Source organism: Ursus maritimus, unplaced genomic scaffold, assembly GCF_017311325.1.
Source record: "Ursus maritimus isolate PB19 unplaced genomic scaffold, ASM1731132v1 scaffold_4, whole genome shotgun sequence".
NCBI lineage: Eukaryota > Metazoa > Chordata > Mammalia > Carnivora > Ursidae > Ursus > Ursus maritimus.
In genome coordinates this window covers 77,918,115-77,935,606 of record NW_024426552.1, presented here as the reverse complement: position 1 = coordinate 77,935,606, position 17,492 = coordinate 77,918,115, and the positions used below count along the sequence as shown (strand labels likewise).

Genomic DNA, 17,492 nt, shown 5'->3' with positions numbered 1-17,492 from the left:
TATTTATGAGAAGTCTTAGGAGATGTTAATAACTTGAGGTAAATCAGCATTTCACTTACATTGCAACATGAAATAATGTACTTTGCAACATGAAATGAGATACCAACTAAACAAAGTTAAAATTCTAGTGACTTTTATTAATTATAACCCAAAAAAGGACTCAAAACAGCTATACAGCCAAGAGAATTAGGCATTTATAGAATAAAAGCCCATCAAATGTTTTAGGTGGTTCTTTCAAGCCTTGCTCAATATATTCATCAAATTTTCAAGTGTTGTAAGATGAGTAATTTAAACTTACAATAAGTACTTCATATATCAGAAAGTTTCAACTTGGATTTCTCAGGCAAAAAAAAAATTATAGAAAAGTATACAAATTAAAATACTTAACTGAAAAACCAGTTACACATTACATCTGTTCCTAGAGAGAAGAACTAGCTTAATATTACACATGAAGCTGCAAATCTTAACTTCTGCCTTTTTTTTTTAAGGCATTAGCTTTGTGGTATGTCACAGAATCATTTGCAAACAAAAGATATTCTGTTGCTTAGTTAAAATAAAAGTATCTGAAAATGCGTCCACAATTTTTAAAATCTCTTTAACAAAACACCTCAGGATTTATAAAATTAGTAAGTTTGTTTTAAAATCTATTCAATCCTGGTAAAAATCAAGTAAGTAAGCAGTTACACTGTTGAGTATCACAAATTGTAAAGGTGGTAAATCAAAGACTTCACTTAAAGAGTTTTCAATCCAGCTACTTAATGACTAATGGTGAAGAAATGTATGTGAATGGGATATAAACTAAGTTACGACACATGGGAGAAAAAAAAAATCTAGAATGAGTAATAAAGGGCCCCAATTTAAAGTCCACAATAAACTTAAAACAAAGATGTTCTCCCTCATTCTCTCCTCATAGATATTTCTCATGTAGGCAAATCACTATGGAGAAATCCAACTTCCACAAAACTCCTTACTCCTTCATTAACAACTGTGCACTTAAATATAACTATAGATTTCACAGAGATGCTTGTTTAGCCTCAAACATATCTTAAAAGCAACAACAACAACAACACGTTCAGAAGCAATAGTCAGTAGTCTCAGTGACTAAAAAAGTCTGGCTTTTTAACTGCCACCCAATACAAACAACTTACTTCTTTAGAGTGCTATGCAAAATATTGACCCCTTACTGAATTATTTTATTATTCAACGTTAAGCTATCTAAAAAAGAAAACTAATTAATCGCAAAGTTTGGTTAAGCAATTTAGCTGACAAAGTAAATATTTACTCTTAACATCTCACAGGAAGTCTTGACAAGCATTTGTTGCCACTGTGCTGGGGGTAGGGGTGGGAGTGGGGGGTGGGAGGCAAGTTTTGATAAACAAGTTTAACGGTCCCAGCGAATTTCACACAGCTAGGGTTCGCCACCCCCTCACCCCCAATAAGGCACGAGATATTTTCCAAGTACAGTAAACACCTTATATAATGAAAGTAAAAAATGTAACTTTCTAAACTATGGTATCTCCACTAACAAAACAAACAAAAGCCTTTTTTTTAAACTATAAAAGCACATTTTAAAAAACTGAGTGTGTTTTTGTATTTATACGTAAGCCCTATCACAAAATAACTAAGCAAAATATATTTACCTGAGCTTTTTAGAGACTGAGTAATCAACTTCCATGATTTTCCCATGCAATTCCACTTTACCTTTAAAACAGAAATTAAAGCACTCAGAACCTTCCTTAGATCAAACCGGCGGGGGTCTAGGAGGGGCACGCACAGAACTCCACGCTCGGGCTCCGCCTTCGGGCGCCCTCAAGGGGTCTCCTACCCGGCTGGAGCTGGACAAACTTGGTTCCCAGTGGGAAGCAAGGTGGGCGTCCCGAGTTCTGGGACGAGGTGGGAAGGGCGCGAGCCCGGATTCGACCCCAGGTATAGCTGTGGGTGGCATTACCGGAAAAACAAATTTAATAAAGAGCGGCGCCAATTTGAAAGGATGAGCTCATTTGAAACTCAAGCTGCAGGGCTGGCGCGGCCCCGCTCCTCTCCCGGCCCCACCTCTCCATTCCGCTAACCCGGGCCCCGAAGGCTCTACTGCGCTCCCCTCCCTGCCCCTCCACCCCGTGGCCCCGAGAAGACGCACCGAAGCCCCCCCCCCACCACCACCCCAGGGCCGCTTCTGCGAGAGCCCAGTCCCGGCCGGCTCCTGGGTGTCACCTTGGCCTCGCTGCCGCCCCGCCCCCACCCCGCGCGCCCGTGGGGAAGGGGCTCCCGCCGGGCCGGGGTTCGGGGGGCTCAGGCTCCCGGCCCGGAGGCGAGCGCGGCTCCGAGCGGTGCGTGTGCGAGAGAGAGAGTTGGTGAGTGCGCGCGCGCGCGCGAGTGTGTGTGTGTCGCTCTCCGTCTCCCGTCTGGGCTCCAGCGCTCTCGCGGGCCCCCCGGTCGCCTCTTTCCCGGTTCTCAGCCCGGGCCCCCACCGAGTTGAGACAGGGCACCTCGTAAAAAGGTGCTTCTGGCCGAGCGGGAGGCGGGGGCACAGGCGGCGGAAAGCCCCCAGCCCCGAGTTCTTCTCAATAAAATCGGACAAAAAATTCAGAGAAAAATAGGAGCGCTTGAGAGACGAGCGAGAGGGGACTGAGGTTCGGAAGAGGACGGAGAGAGATGTGCCGTCGTGCAGGGGTTGGGGTTGGGGGAGCCCCGAAACCTCGGAGGGGATCATCAGGGTGGCGCCGAGGGGGTGCCGAAAGTGGGGGACCGCGGGGCGAGGTGGGGAGGGGGCTTGAAAGGAGAGTGCGGCTAAGGGGACGCCAGAGGGCGAGAGGTCCCGGGCACGAGGCACGGAAAAGGGTAAGGTCCGGTCAAGGGAGAAGGAGATGCAGGATTTGGAGGGGGTCCCTGACAAAGGGGGTGACGGGAAGGTCAGGGAAGAGAGGGGACGGGGGCTCTCAGGATGGGGGTGGGGAAACTCTGGAGAGCAGCTCGGGGAGCCATTGGAAGGAAGGGTGCCCCCAGAGAGCGAGCGAGCCCTGGGCACCCTCGGAGCGGCACGGGGGTCGCCCCAGGGCTGCGGCTGGGAGGGCAGGGGGGGAGTCCGGAGCGGTGGGGGGAGGGGAGCGGGCCGTCCCGGGATCGGGCCGGCGGCGAGAGTTGAGGGTCTGGTGCGTGGAAGTGAGCGTGCGGGCGCGGGAGCCCCTGCCGGGCGCCGCCCGCAGGGCTCGGCCTCCCTCCGGGCGCCGTCCCTGCCTGAGCTGGGCGAGGCGGGGGGAGGGGGCAGCGGCGACTGCTTACCCGAGAGGGTCTCGATGGCGCGGATGGCCCAGTTCTGGTCGGGGTAGTCCACGAAGGCGTAGCCGGACTTGAGCAGGACCTGTCCCGCCAGGGGCAGCTTCCTGTCCCCGAAGAGCTGCCGGAGGTCGTCGGCTGTGACGGCGGGGCTCAGGTTCCCGATGTAAAGCTTGTTCATCATCCGTCTCTTCCCCGAGAGCCCGCGGCTCCCCCGGCCCGGTACCCGGCGCTCCTCGCCTCCTCCGCTGCCCTCGTCTCTCCTCCTCCTCCTCCGCCCCCCCTCCCCGCCCTCCGCCCGCCCGCCACCCACCCCCACCCTCAGCCTGGCTCCCCCCACCGCGGCCGGCCCGGCCCGCCCGGGGGCAGAGGCGGAGGCGGGGACTCGGCGCGGCTGCCTCCTCGGGGCAGAGTCCCGGGCCGGGCGGCGGCGCGCGGACAAAGCGCTCTCTCTGCCTCCCTCTCCCTCTCCCTCTCAAGGCGGTGGCGGGAGGAGGAGCAGCGGCGGGCGGCGGCAGCGCACCCCGCGTGTGTCTGTGTGAGAGTTTGTACGGGCGTGTGCGCAGCCGAGAGTGAGCGAGCGAGCGCCCCCTCCCCGCCCCGCGCCGCCGAGCCCCTCGCCCCCCGCACGGCTACCCGGGCTTCTGCCTCCCGCCGGGCAGGCGGAAGCGGGTCGCGGCCGGGGACTGGGGCTCCCGGGCGCCAGAAGCCCGGGCGGGCGCGGCGCGGAGGCCAGGCGTGCGGCGGGGCGGGGAAGGCGCGCCCCGGGCGCGGGTGGGAGTGCGCGAGGGGGCGCGGGGGAGCGGCCGCGAGCCGCAGGCGTGGGAGGGAGAGGGGCCGTGGGAGAGCGTGGAGAGGGGTGTGCGCAAGGTGGACCGGATGTGAGAGTGCGGCTGCCAGGGCCCGCGGGAAGGTGTGTCTCAGAGGTGAGAGGCGAGGGCAGGCTGGGAGGCAACTTTCGCGGCGAGTTGGCCGCGTCTAGCGCCCTGCGCGGTCCCGGGCGAAGCGCTCCCTTAGAGACCCGCTCCCCGCCCGGCTCTCAGGGGCGACCCGGCGGCGCGTGTGGTCGAGGGATCGCGGACGGGAGTCGGGACGCCTGGGGCCCGGGACTGGCCGGGCCCTCGCGGACTGTGCACCCTGGGGAAGTTGCTGCCGGCCTTGGGCCTCAGTTTCCCGGCCCGGTGGGGGGAGACGGAAGGCCAGAGTGGAGTCACGTCCCCTCCGCCCGCACCCCGTGCGCCCGGAACCCCGCGGCGGGCGGCAGCCTGACGTTGGCAGCTGCTCTCTATTCTGGGAAGTGCCGAGGGCTTCCCGAGCGGCCGCTGCGAAGCCAGGTGGCGGGTGGGGAGGCCAGCGGAGAGGGGGAAGGGGCTGCGGCCGGGAGGACGGACGCTCGCTGCTGGGCTGCGAGGCCGGGTTTGGTCCCAGAGCCGGGGTGGTGGGAGGCGAGGGTGGCTGGAAGCGGAGGCGCTCGGGGTTGTGTAGGAGTTCCCCGAGCATTGGGAAGGGCCCGAGGAGGAAAGAGGTCCTTCCAAGCGGAGGAAACAACGTGACCGACGGAAGAGGCAGGGTTGGGATGATAGCAGCCCCAGCCGAGGGGCTAGGGAAGGAGCCAGAAGGGCTGGAGGCTGTTGGGAGTTCCGGGGCCCGGCTGGAAGTCTGGTGGTTAGAGCCTGGTCCCAGCCAGGAAATGAAATTATACAGGGAAGAAAAAAAAAAAAATGGCAGTATTCAGAGGTGAAGAAGGGGGAGAAGGTTTCAAGATCTGGACTTCTGGGGGCTTTAGTGGAGGTGATGGTTTGACCAGAGGAATAGTTCTTGACGTTGGGGGTCTCTTGGTGAAGATGGAACAGGTTCAGATATCCTGGCTGGGTCGTGAAGTAACTGTCTTTCCTAAGCGTTCCTGTTGACAAAGAGGGTGGAGGGAGCGCGGCTTGTTTTTTTGTTGTTTTGCTTTTTGTTTTTTTAAATGCATGTTTCCAGGCCCCTTTGCAGACTGAGTCTGTGAGCCTGGATTTTGTATTTTCCTTAAGTGCTCCCAGGTGATTCTTGTTTGGGACGTACAGGCAGGTGGAAGGCCTATAGGCTGAGGACTCGGACCTTCCTCCTTTCTGTCCCCAGCTGCGTGGCTTAGAATGTTCCAGCATCTGTGAGCCTAAGTTCCTTAAGTTAAAAAAAAAAAAAGAATAAAACAACCAACCCTTGCAGGGCTGTTGGGATGTCTCTATGAAGGAGAACTGAGTAGTGTGTTGAGATACAGTGGTCACAAAAGTACTGCTTTTCTTAGGAACTAATGAGCTTTAAAGTACTTTCTTTTGGAGAGGGAGAGCTCCTTAAATAATTAGTTGTCCAGAGGAAAAAATGTATACCTAGATATTGCAGTTATTTGAATCCCGGTGTGGTCTCAAATATTCACATGTTTCCGCTCATTAAAAAAGGATTGGATGCAATGCTCCTGGAGTTGGAAATGGACTTTGCCATTATTTCCCAAATTAATAGATAAACTAGGTATGAATGCTTCCCTACCAAAATGAACTGGAGAATCACAAATGAAAACTGTGTGTGTATAAACCTCAGCAGACCCAGAGGTAATGATCTTCAGATTGTTTACACAAATACCCCTAATTAATATAGTCACCTTTGTATTATAGGACAGCGTTTGCTCATTTTATTTCCGATAATTCAGATTTGCACCTTCTAAAAGAGAAATGAGAGTGGCAGGGTACTTGGTCTCATTCTTCTCCTAAAGGTTAGTAAAGCTGTTTTTTGTTGTGTAGTATTTTCGGGCATATCAATTCCTTGGTCATACTGCAAAATCACAAACATTTTAGCATGGATTCTCTAGTGGGCAGCAAGCATCTAAAGATTCTTGGCCAAGGTGGCTTCTGGTGAACTCTTTTGCTGTGTCTCACCTGGTCATTTTCAATTTTTTTTCTGAGAAATAACTGCTCTTTGCTGCAGTTGTGTCTTCTGTCCTGCCAGCGGTTTATAAACCATGTTGCTGCAGAAGGATTTAAATAGTGTGGTGAAGAACAGTTTCCACCATACCTCTGATTTGTAGCACCCACAGTTCCTTATCTTAGAATGCAGAGTTACTCTTTCACATAAGACAGAAGGGGACAGCCTCCAAATGCAAAATCAGAAATCCAGAGGTCATTGCCCCTGCCTGACAAAACTTCACTTTCTGCCCGTTTTCTCCTGAGTTCACCTAACTCATCCCCTCCCAAAGAGTTGAAATGAAAATGGATCTGGACCAAATTTAAGCCTACTAAGCCAACATTTTATGAATGTTTAAATGAGGTCAGAAATTTGGAGACGTTTTTATATTAGGCATATAACTTTTAGGCATATTAACCTTTTCCTCAAGAACATTGAAGGCAGTACAGATCCTCATGGTTTCTCAGTGATTTCTTCAGGCAGGATTGCAATATGGTAGCTGGGACAAGATTTCTTAGTGTCACTTTGCAGGTAGGAAAACTGAGGCCCAGGAAAGTAGAATTTCTTCCTGGTCATACAGAGCTTGAAACATGACTAGCAAACATTCTAGCTAAACAAAGAGCCTATGAAGTGTTCTGGCTTCAATTTGGACTGTCTGACTTTTCTTTCTTTTCTTTCCTTTTCTTTCTTTCTTTCTTTCTTTCTTTCTTTCTTTCTTTCTTTCTTTCTTTCTTTCTTTCTTTCATAATCTCTACACCCAACATGGGGCGCAAAATTATAGCTCCAAGATCAAGAGTCACATGCTCTCCTAACCAAGCCAGCCAGATGCCTCTTGGACTTTCATGACCAAAATATTTTTTGTCCAGGGCCAGAGCACCTTCTGATAGCATCACTGTGTTGCCTTACCCATTTGAATCCATAAAACCATGGTGAAAATGTTTTTGCTCAACTAATGATGGTGGTCTGTGTGGCCAGTGGTGCTAGGTAATACAAGGAGTTGGGAGAGAAAATGAGGCCTATTTGCTGGAAGGCTGGGGGAAAAACTGTAGTTGGAGCCAATTCAGTGTTTGGTGGTGTCAGCGCCTGCGTACTCAATGGGGATGATTTGGTGGTAGAATAACCTTTAGATACCTTTTCTTGAGTTAGCAGAAGAAAAATTGACCTTAGTTGAGTTAATTGACCTCTCTGAGCTTCAGATTCCTCATTTGTAAAGTAGTCTAACCTACTACCTCAACATCAACTCCAACTCCTCTTTATTTTTCATATTTTTCCAAATACTAGGCTCTCAGAGTTCTACTTCTTTGCACATACTGTTCCTTTCCCTGGATAGTGTTCCCCTGGTAAACTGCTTCCTCCTCTGACTTGACTCCAGGATACAGACAGCACTTCATTCGCACAGATAAAAAGTATCTTGTCTAGTGATGAGTGTTGCATGACTTGGTGATATCCTAAAAACCATTGAAGTGTGCATTTTAAACAGGTGAATTTTTGGTATGTGAATTAAATGCCAATTTAAAAAAATTATATGAGGAAAAAAAAAAGTCTTCTCTATGGTGAATATCAGGAGAAATGACATTTTGGTTTTTTTCATTCTGTGGCCAAGTAGCAAACCTTGCATATAATAGAAGCTCAGGTAATATTTGTTGCATAAACAATTACTACCTGACATTTGCTCTACGGATTAAATGAAGATGTATGAGATGGTACCTGTCTTGCATGGTGTTTGACATGTAGCAGGAGGAAATGTTCACTTTTCTCCCCTCATTGAATCCATTCATTTATTCATGGCATTACACAATGTTAGGCCCTGAGGATACAGAAATGGATAAACATTGTTCTGCTCTCAAAGCGTTTATGATCAGTAGGGGAGGCAGATGTATAAACACATTATAGTACGGCATTAGAGGTGCCATAATAGACTTTGGGAGCATAGAGGAAAGAGCATCTTGTTCAGCTAGGGTCAGGGGAGGGGATCATCATGGAAGAGCTGATATCGGAAATGGGTTTTCAAAGATAATCAGGGATATGCTAGGATAGGAGAAGGAGTGAGAGGAAATGCATGCTGGGCAGAAGGAATAACAAATGCAAAGGCACAGAAACATAAGCATCTGCTTCACACCTAAAATCAAAGTCAAATGTTGATTCAGAACTAAGTTTGAGAAAAAGAGAACAGAGAAAATAATGCCCCCTACCAAAAAAGAAACAACAAAAACAGCAAAAAGTTTTCCAGAATTAAAGACCTGGATCTTCAGATTGAAGGGTTTATTGAAGGCACAGCATGAAAGACTCAGAGCAGGGGGCACCTTTCTGGCTCAGTCCGAAGAGCATGCAATTCTTAATCTTGGGGTCCTGAGTTTGAGCCCCACATTGGGCATAGAGTATACTTGAAAAGAAAAAAAAAAGACATGCATGTATTCGAAAAGGCCCCCTTTGGGGGAAGCTACTGGAGGGTAAGTACCAGCAAAACCATGGAAGAAGAAGATATGAGATTTGGGAAATATGGACTCTAACCCAGGGGACTATGAATAGAAGATCCACAATGCTACCAGTGCTGCTTTCCAGAGATCAAGCAGCACAGATTGGAACAAGAGGATCGATGGCTAAGAAAGAAGACTTCAAGGAACAGAAAAAAAAAAAAAAGGAATTTCTATATGAATGCATAGTGATTATTTCTGATCAGATACCAGGCATGTCGGAGCATTTGGAAAAAATCATAGTTATATGGAAAACTAGGCAGATGGAAAAGGAAATCATTAACTCTAGGAATATATTGTACAAGAAAAAAGTAATGGTCATAGGCTCAACGGTGAAAATATTTGTATAGTCATAATGTAAACGCTGATGTATTATCCACACTGTATAAAGAGAACTTACAAATAAGAGAAAGACAACTGTTCAAAAAATGGGAAAGAATACAAATGGACTAATTCACAGAAGATGAAACAAATGGACGATAAGCTCAACTCATGAGTAATTGAAATTGAAACCATTCACAAACTTTAACTTGACAAAAATTATGAAATTCTATACAGGGATTGGTGAAGGTGTAGAGCATCAGAAACAGCCATCCACTGCTGGCAAGAGTGTATGTTGGTACAATTCCTCTAAAGAACAATTTGTCAATACCTAGTAAAACTGGAGATCTAGGCTCTTAGCACTCTCTGGCAATCTCTTCCATTTTCCTAGATGGCCTTTACTTACCATCTTACCTCTCTTCACACCCTCTACTCTCCAATTGCTCCTCATCCACTCTAGGTTTCAATTGATAATCTTGCTTTCTATTTCACTGAGAATATAGAAGCAATGGGGGACACCCGAGTGGCTCAGTTGGTTAAGCGTCTGCCTTTGGCTCAGGTCATGATCTCAGGGTCCTTTGATCGAACCCCACTTCCAGCGGGGAGTCTGCTTCTCCCTCTGACCCTCCCCACCTCGTGCTCACTTTCTCAATAAAAAAAAAAAAAAAGAAAACGGAAGCAACGAGAAGAACACTTCAACAAATCTATCAAACCCTCATATCTGCATCTGTGCCCTTAGATCCTGCCTTCTCTTCTGTTACTATGGATGGCATGATCCAAAAAAGAGGGAAAAACTGACGAATCCAGAGAAAATGAATAAACGTGCACACCCTTTGACCTATCAATTTCTCCTCTAAAGAAATTTTACATGTGTATAAACATACAAAGTTTATTATCACAGTAGGATAGTGGAAACTGGAACCCAGATCCATCATCAAGAAAATGGATTTTTAGGGGCACCTGTGTGGCTCAGTGGGTTAAGTGTCTGACTCTTCGTTCTGGCTCAAGTCATGATCTCAGGGTTGTGGGATCCAGCCCACGCATCAGGCTCCGTCCTCAGGAGTCTGCTTGAGTTCCTTTCCCTGTCCCTCCCATCTCCCCCTCCCCCTGCTCATACACACACACATGTGAGCTCTCTCAAATAAAATCTTTTTAAAAAATGGATTTTTAAAATTGTGATATAGAATATGCCTGTTATTCATTTTTCCTGGAATCATTAGTTTTTCCCTCTCTTCAGGATGAAATCAATGATTGGCTACTTGGGTGTTGAGTATCAAAATATATCATGCTGAATGAAAAATTATATTGTAGGAAGAAGTGTTTGTTATGAATTGCTTACAAAGTTTGAAAATGTGGAAAACAATTTTATTGCTGATATGAACATATTTATATGGTATAAATGTATAAAAGCATGCATGGGAATTGCAAACTTCAAATTTGGGATGAATACCTCTGAGAGGGGAAAAAAGACTGGGAGATGGAAAGGCACACAAATTCCCTTGTAACTGGTTTTGGTTTTTGTTTTTAAACCTGGGTGGTAGGTAAATGGATAGTTGTTCTTTTTCACCTCTTTAGTAGCAAAATTTTTATTTCTGTATCTGGCAGGGGATTATTCTCAAACCAGATTAAGCATCATAATCGCTAGAAAAATGTTAAAAATAGAGATTCCCAAGACCCACTACTAAAACTCCTGAACCAAAAATTTCAGAGCTGGACCCAGGAATCTACATTTTTTTTTTTTAAAGATTTTATTTATTTATTTGACAGAGATAGAGACAGCCAGCGAGAGAGGGAACACAAGCAGGGGGAGTGGGAGAGGAAGAAGCAGGCTCATAGCAGAGGAGCCCGATGTGGGGCTCGATCCCGTAACGCCGGGATCACGCCCTGAGCCGAAGGCAGGCGCTTAACCGCTGTGCCACCCAGGCGCCCCATGGAATCTACATTTTTTTAAAAACTAAAAGTTGTCTTATTTTATACATATGTAAAATATATTTGTATGTTTATATATACACATGTAAATTTGTAAATGTATATAACATATATATGTAATGTTGGACTTACAGGAAGGTTGCAAGAATAGTACAAAGAAGTCCTATGTACCATTTACCCAGATTCCCCGGTTATTAACATTTTATCACATTTGTTTTATCCTTTTCTCTATTTGGACCATTTGAGAGTAAACTGCAGACAGGATGTCCCCTTATGACTAAAAACTTCAGTTTATATCTACTTTAAAAAAAAGAGCAGTCTCGGGCACCTGGGTGGCTCAGTCTGTTAAACATCTGCCTTTGGCTCAGGTCATGATCTCAGGGTCCTGGGATCAAGCCCCGCGTTAGTCTCCCACTCAGCTTCTCCCTCTGACCATCCCCCTGCTCATGCTGTCTCTCTCTCTCTCTCTCTCTCAAATAAATAAAATCTTTAAAAATTAAAAAAAAATGCCCTTTAAAAACAAAAGAGCAGTGTTTATATAACCCAGTATAATTGTCAAAACCAGGAAATAAACAATACTATAATCTGTAAACCTTATTCAGATTTCAGCGAATGTGTCAACAACATTTGTTAGAGCAAAAGAAACTCTCATTTGTTGCATTTCACTGTTTTGTCTATTTCTTTTATTCTAGAAAGTTCCTTAGTCCTTTGTTTTTCATGACATTGACATTATTGATAAAAAATCAGCTTATTTGGATTCCCCCTCAATTTGGGTTTGTTTGATGTTTCCTCGTGATTAGATGATTAGGTTATAGATTTTCTTGCAGGAATACCACAGCAGTGATACTGTACATTGTACCAATAGGCATATGATGCTGATTTGTCCCATTACTAACTTTGGTGATATAAGTTTTGCTCATTTACTGAAAATGGTATACGCCAGGTTTCTCTATTATAATGTTACTAAGTATCTCTTGGGGAGATATTTTGAAACTATAAATACTCTATTATTACTCAAAATTTCAACCACCAGTTTTAGTATCAATTGTTGATTCTTGCCTAGAGTAATTATGGTTGCCAAATGGTGATTCTAATTTCATCATTTCTTTTGTATTAGTTGGCTTTCTACTGAAAGGAAGAGCTTTCCCTTTCCCCCGATCTAATATATCAGTGTGGATGCCTATGTTATTCAAAGTGTTATAAACTTTCATTAAGTACTTTTATGCTCAGATTGTCCCACTTTTAGCCTTAGTAAGGGCCCCTTCATGCCGGCTCTTGTGACCTTCTGACATTTTCCTGGTTTATACTTTCTCTGCCTTGGTCCTATAATCAGCCACTTACTTGGGAGCCCTGGTGCTTCCTTAAGCAGAGAACAGTATTTAGAAACAAAGATCCGCGTGCTAGGTATGCTCATTGCTACTAGGATATTGTTGATTCTAGACCCTCTCAACCAAAAAGGCTGGGAGATAGGTTACGTGAATACACACACATGCAGATCTGTGCCTGTCTATATTTGCCAGTCTATTACTATATTAAAAATCACTAGTTCAGGGGCACCTGGGTGGCTCAGTTGTTTAAGTGTCTGCCTTCAGCTCAGGTCATGATCCCAGAGTTCTAAGATCTAGCCCCACATCGGGTCCATGCTCAGCGGGGAGCCTGCTTCTCCCTCTCCCTCTGCCCCTCCCCACCACTCTACTCTCTTTCTCTCTCTCAAATAAATACATAAAAATCTTAAAAAAAAAAAATCACAAGTTCATACCAATACTTCTGATTCCAGTGAAACACTATAGGATCCATTTTCTCTTCCCTCCCACTTTTCATATTTGTAACTCTTTCAACAGTGAGAAACCTGGTTCCCATTATCCACAATATATTTACTTATTTGCTTAATCCTAGAATACACAGAATTGCTAATCCATGCTTCCGTGGGGGGGAAAAAAGGTGTCTATTAACTGGGCTCCTGTTATCTAATACTATTTTAGAGTTCCTTTGTGTTTAGCCTGAGAGTATGTAGTACAATTAAAGTGTTCAGAAGTTACTTGTGTTTTATTTCCCACTTCAGTCTTAGTTATTTTATTCATTTGAAATTTGGTGGTTCATTTGTTTTGCACATTTTAGACGCCCCCATCTTTGTTACTTTCATTTTTCTCTTTGTTGTTGTTTTGAGTATGTAAAACGTTAACATGGTTCCAAAACATAAAAGTCAGATGATTTTCATCCCATTTCCATTTTCCAACCCATTCCCACCCCCTGAGAGTAACCAGTCTTTTTTTTTTAAGTTTTTATTTTAATTCCAGTTAGTTAACTTACAGTGTTATATTAGTTTCAGGTGTACAATATAGTGATTCAACAATTCTGTACGTCACCCAGTGCTCATCATGGCAAGTGCCCTCCTTAAGCCCCATCCCCTATTTAACCCGTCCTCCCCTCTACCCCTTCTCCGGTAATGATTAAATTATTTTCTATAGTTAAGAGTCTGTTTCTTGGGGCACCTGGGTGGCTCAGTCAGTTAAGTGTCTGCCTTCGGCTCAGGTCATGATCCCAGAGTCCTGGAATGGAGCCCAATCTGCTTCTCCCCCTGCCCCTCCCCTCCACTCATGAGTGCATTCTCTCTCTCTCTCTCTCAAATAACTAAGTAAAATCTTTATAAAAAAATCTGTTTCTTGAGAGTAACCAATCTTAATAACCTCTGGTTTATCTTTCCTGTGTTTCTTTTTGCACAAATGAACATATATATGTATGTTTTCTTATTCATTTTCCCAACAAAAAGGCATGCTGCAGATACTCTTTTGCACTTTGATTTCTTCAATTAACAATATATCACGGAAATCACTTCATACCAGTTCATAGAGATCTCATTCTTTTTTATTTAACAACTACCTAGTACTCGTATGCCGTATATATGTGCATGTTAATGGTTTCCAGGAGTTTTTAATTTTGCAAACAGTGATGCTGTGAATAACCTTTATGTGTGTATTTTTGTATTGTTGGAGGTTTATCTTCAGGGCAAATTCTTGGTGGGATTGCTATGTCAGAAGAGTATATGTGTGTGCACATGTGTGTTTTAAATAAATGTGAAATTCTTCTCCATAAAGGTTATACCAATTTGCCTTTTCACCAGCAATATATAGGAGTGCCCATTCCCCTACAGCCTGCCAACAAGGTATATGATTATACTTTTTATTTTTTGCCAGTCTGATAGGTGAGAAATGGTATTTCAGTGTAGTTTTAATTTGTATCTCTCATTATGAGTGAGAATATGTTTAGGAACATTTCATATGTTTAAGAGCCACCTTTATTTTCTAAAAAAAAAAACCTTTATTTCCTTTTTTGAGGTGCATTTTCTGTTCATTGTTGGGTTTTGATCTATGTTTCTCCTCAATTTTTATGAGTTACTTAAATATAAGAAATAGAAACCCTTTATCTGTGATACATGTTGCAAATATTTTCTTCCAGATTTTAATTGTCTTTGACTTTGTTTATGGTGTTTTTCCCCATACAAAAATTTTTGCTTTTATGTAGTCAAGTTTATCAGTCTTTTCTTCCATTTGATTTTGAATTAGCTTTCCTCTACACCCGGGTTAAAGAGGAATTCACTCATTTTTTAAAATAAAATTTGTGTGGCTTCATTTTTATATTTAGATACATTTAGAATTTGTTCTTGTGTATGGTATGAGGTATGGATCTAATTTTACCCTTTTTTCCAAGTAGCTAACTAGTTGTTCCAGTACTATTTATTTAAAAATCCTTTTAGCCAGGTATTTTGAGAAGCCAACTTTATCACATACTAAAGTTTCATAAGTACTTAGTTCTATGTGTGGACTTTTTTTTCTACTGGTCTATTCATGTGCCCATACCCCACTGTTTAGTTAGAAAGGCTTTATAGTATGTTTTCATGTCCAGTATGCCTAGTCCCCCTTGTGGCTTTTTTCTTTTCTTTCATTCGTTTGTACTTTCTTTTTAAAAGTGTTTTCCTGGCTATTTTTGCGTGTTTGTTTCACCGTATGAAGTTTAGTACCAGCTTGTCAAGCTCCATAAAAAGTTGGTATTTTATTGAGATTACATTACATTATAAATTAACTTAGGATAATAGACATCTTTTTGGTGTTGAATCATCCTATCTAAGAACAAAGGCTGCCTTTTTATACAGCAGTCTCGTTTAACAAAACACATTGGTTTCTAACTGCGTTGGAAAGAGGAGGCTGTGGAAGAGTTAAATGTCATTGACCTCGATGGGATATCGATGAGATAATGGCCAAAACTGATAAATCAAGGAATAGTATAAGCAAATTAGTTACAAATACATAGATAATTACCAAAGGAAAGAGCTACAAGAGTGAGAGGCCAGCCTGCTTTCCTTCCTTCCTTCCTTCCTTCCTTCCTTCCTTCCTTCCTTCCTTCCTTCTTTTTTAATGAGCCTTTTAAGTACCAGGGTCCTGGTAAGAAATGTGACACACTCAGAGTGATTGAAAATCTAATAAAGCACTTTTTAGAGGTGTGGGTGGGTTAGGTGGCATAAACAAAGGCTGGTGAAGCACCCTGCCACAAGCAGCAACAGGGAGCTTGGCTCAAGAGTGATGGGAGGGAGGGGCAGTTTAATGGAATCAAGAGAGCTACAGGACAGGCAGACTACCCAGTAGAAACCTCAGACTTGGGTAGAGCACAGTCACTGCTCCCTGCAGCATGACAAGTTGGGAGCTGAGGGAGTATCGTCTTACTCCTCTCCCTCTCCTACCTATGCCCCCTAATGGCTGAACTGAAGCAGAAGGCAAAGGCCAACGGAGCCCATTAGTGCCATTTGTAACTGGCAGCCTCCAGCACACAGTAGGGCAGGGGAGGGTGAAGAGTGGATTTGGAGGGCACGTGGAAGATATCCAAGCAACAGTATCATACATTGAAGTTTGTAGATGTACAGCATATAATAAAATGATAAAGTAACAATAAAAAACAACTGTAGTCACTGAATCTGTGGTCTAAGGGAAAATGAGTCAAGTAATTATAGTAAAGGTTGAAAAGTGGTAAATGCCTGAAGAGATTGGGGACAGTCCCAGTGAGGGAATCTGGCAGATTCTCTGGAAGGGAGACAAACATTCAGTCTGAAACAGTCATGTCAGCAGAATCACCAGGAGCCTCTTGTTTTATAATTGAATGTCCATTATCAGTATAGTGGCCTCTCAAACTCAGCATGTGAGTAAATACCCTCTCTCCTGCCTGGGCCATGCAATTTTAGTCTGTAGCTCTCGGTTTCTGACTTACCCTGCATTGGGCTTCCTTGATATTCTACTTCTCTGTGTTCTTTGCCTCCTCCCATTATAAACTGTTCCTCTGAGGCAGGAAAGCATTGTGGAAAATGCTATATTGAAATCGGTACACCTAGAATTAAATTTCCCAACTTTCACTTGTTAGCTGTGTGAACTTAATAAAGTGGCTTAGCCTCTCTGAGCTTCAATTCCATTTTGTAAAAAGAGAACAATGCCTGATGGAACTGTTGTAACTTAAAGATGCCAAAATGTTGTAACTTAAAGATGTCAAGTACCCAGCAGCAGGACTGTCACCCGGATGAGGATATTATTTCTTACTGCACACTGTTTTTGTTTCCCTCTTCCTGCTGAGGTTCTTGACTGTGAGCACTTTAGCATTACCATGATGGGAGTTGCTCTCCTGGCAACTACTTGAAAGAGGAGAAGTTTCTAGACAAAGAAGGAAAGGATTTTTGCAGTAACCTGGTCCGTCTTCTCAGGGGATGCATCAGATCCTCCCATAGGCTTCCTGACAGATGATTGTCCCAACTCTGCCCATACCAACAAGGGTACACCACCTACTAGAAGACTGGTTGATTGGAAGAAAGATTTTCCTTGAGTTGGGCTGAAATCAGTTTCCCTGATAATTATAGACACAAAGCCATTCAGAGCAAGATCTTCCAGTCCCCGGGTTTATGGTATAAATTAAGAACCTGAGGCCCAAGGACATGAGGCAAGGCAGTGTTCTTGGTGGTAACACATTGTAGAACTACAAAGAACAGCCTCCTCCTTGCCCTTTAGTGTTATCAATTATCATGGCCTCCAGTTCTTTCAGATACCCCATCCCTCACCATCCCCACCATGAACCAAAGTCCACTGTTCACCACTCTAATCACCCACCTTTGCATATGCAAGTTTGTGATGCCTAGAACTGACTCTTACTGTGATCTGGCTTCAGCAGAGTGAAATGAGACTATTTGTGAATCAGATCTGGGATGAAGGATGGCCATTAGACCTAGAAAGGCAAGAATTTGAGCTAGACAAGCCAGCAGGTAATCTATAGAAATAGGATTGTTCACAGTTATTCACAACCCTCTTGCTGTGGCCCTCCTCACTGGACACTTCTGATTTGTCTTATGTGTTTTTGAAACCTCTATGCCAGGTTAGAGAAGGTGTTTGGTAATATTTGTGATTATAGATTAAATTTTAAGTTTTTCTCCAACATATATATAAAAGAAGGGGGGGTTGGAGATAGGGGAACATGTCAAAGGAAGAAATAGACCTGTTGCCCCAAAACCAGAGTTGTTAATTAGCAGTT

General features: G+C 44.5%; 1 protein-coding gene across 2 annotated transcripts in view; it reads right to left on the bottom strand.

The window, feature by feature from the left end:
• Positions 1-3,534, bottom strand: part of IGF2BP2 (insulin like growth factor 2 mRNA binding protein 2) — a 152,855-nt gene extending 149,321 nt beyond the window's left edge. For both annotated transcript variants that reach the window (XM_040621481.1, XM_040621482.1), the window contains exons 1-2: positions 3,280-3,534; positions 1,641-1,701 (exon numbers count right to left, since the gene is read on the bottom strand). In XM_040621481.1, the coding sequence (XP_040477415.1) occupies positions 1,641-1,701; positions 3,280-3,457 (239 nt within the window). In that variant the 5' untranslated portion in view covers positions 3,458-3,534. The remainder of the gene's footprint in view (positions 1-1,640; positions 1,702-3,279) is intronic.
• Between the last annotated feature and the right edge of the window lie 13,958 nt (positions 3,535-17,492).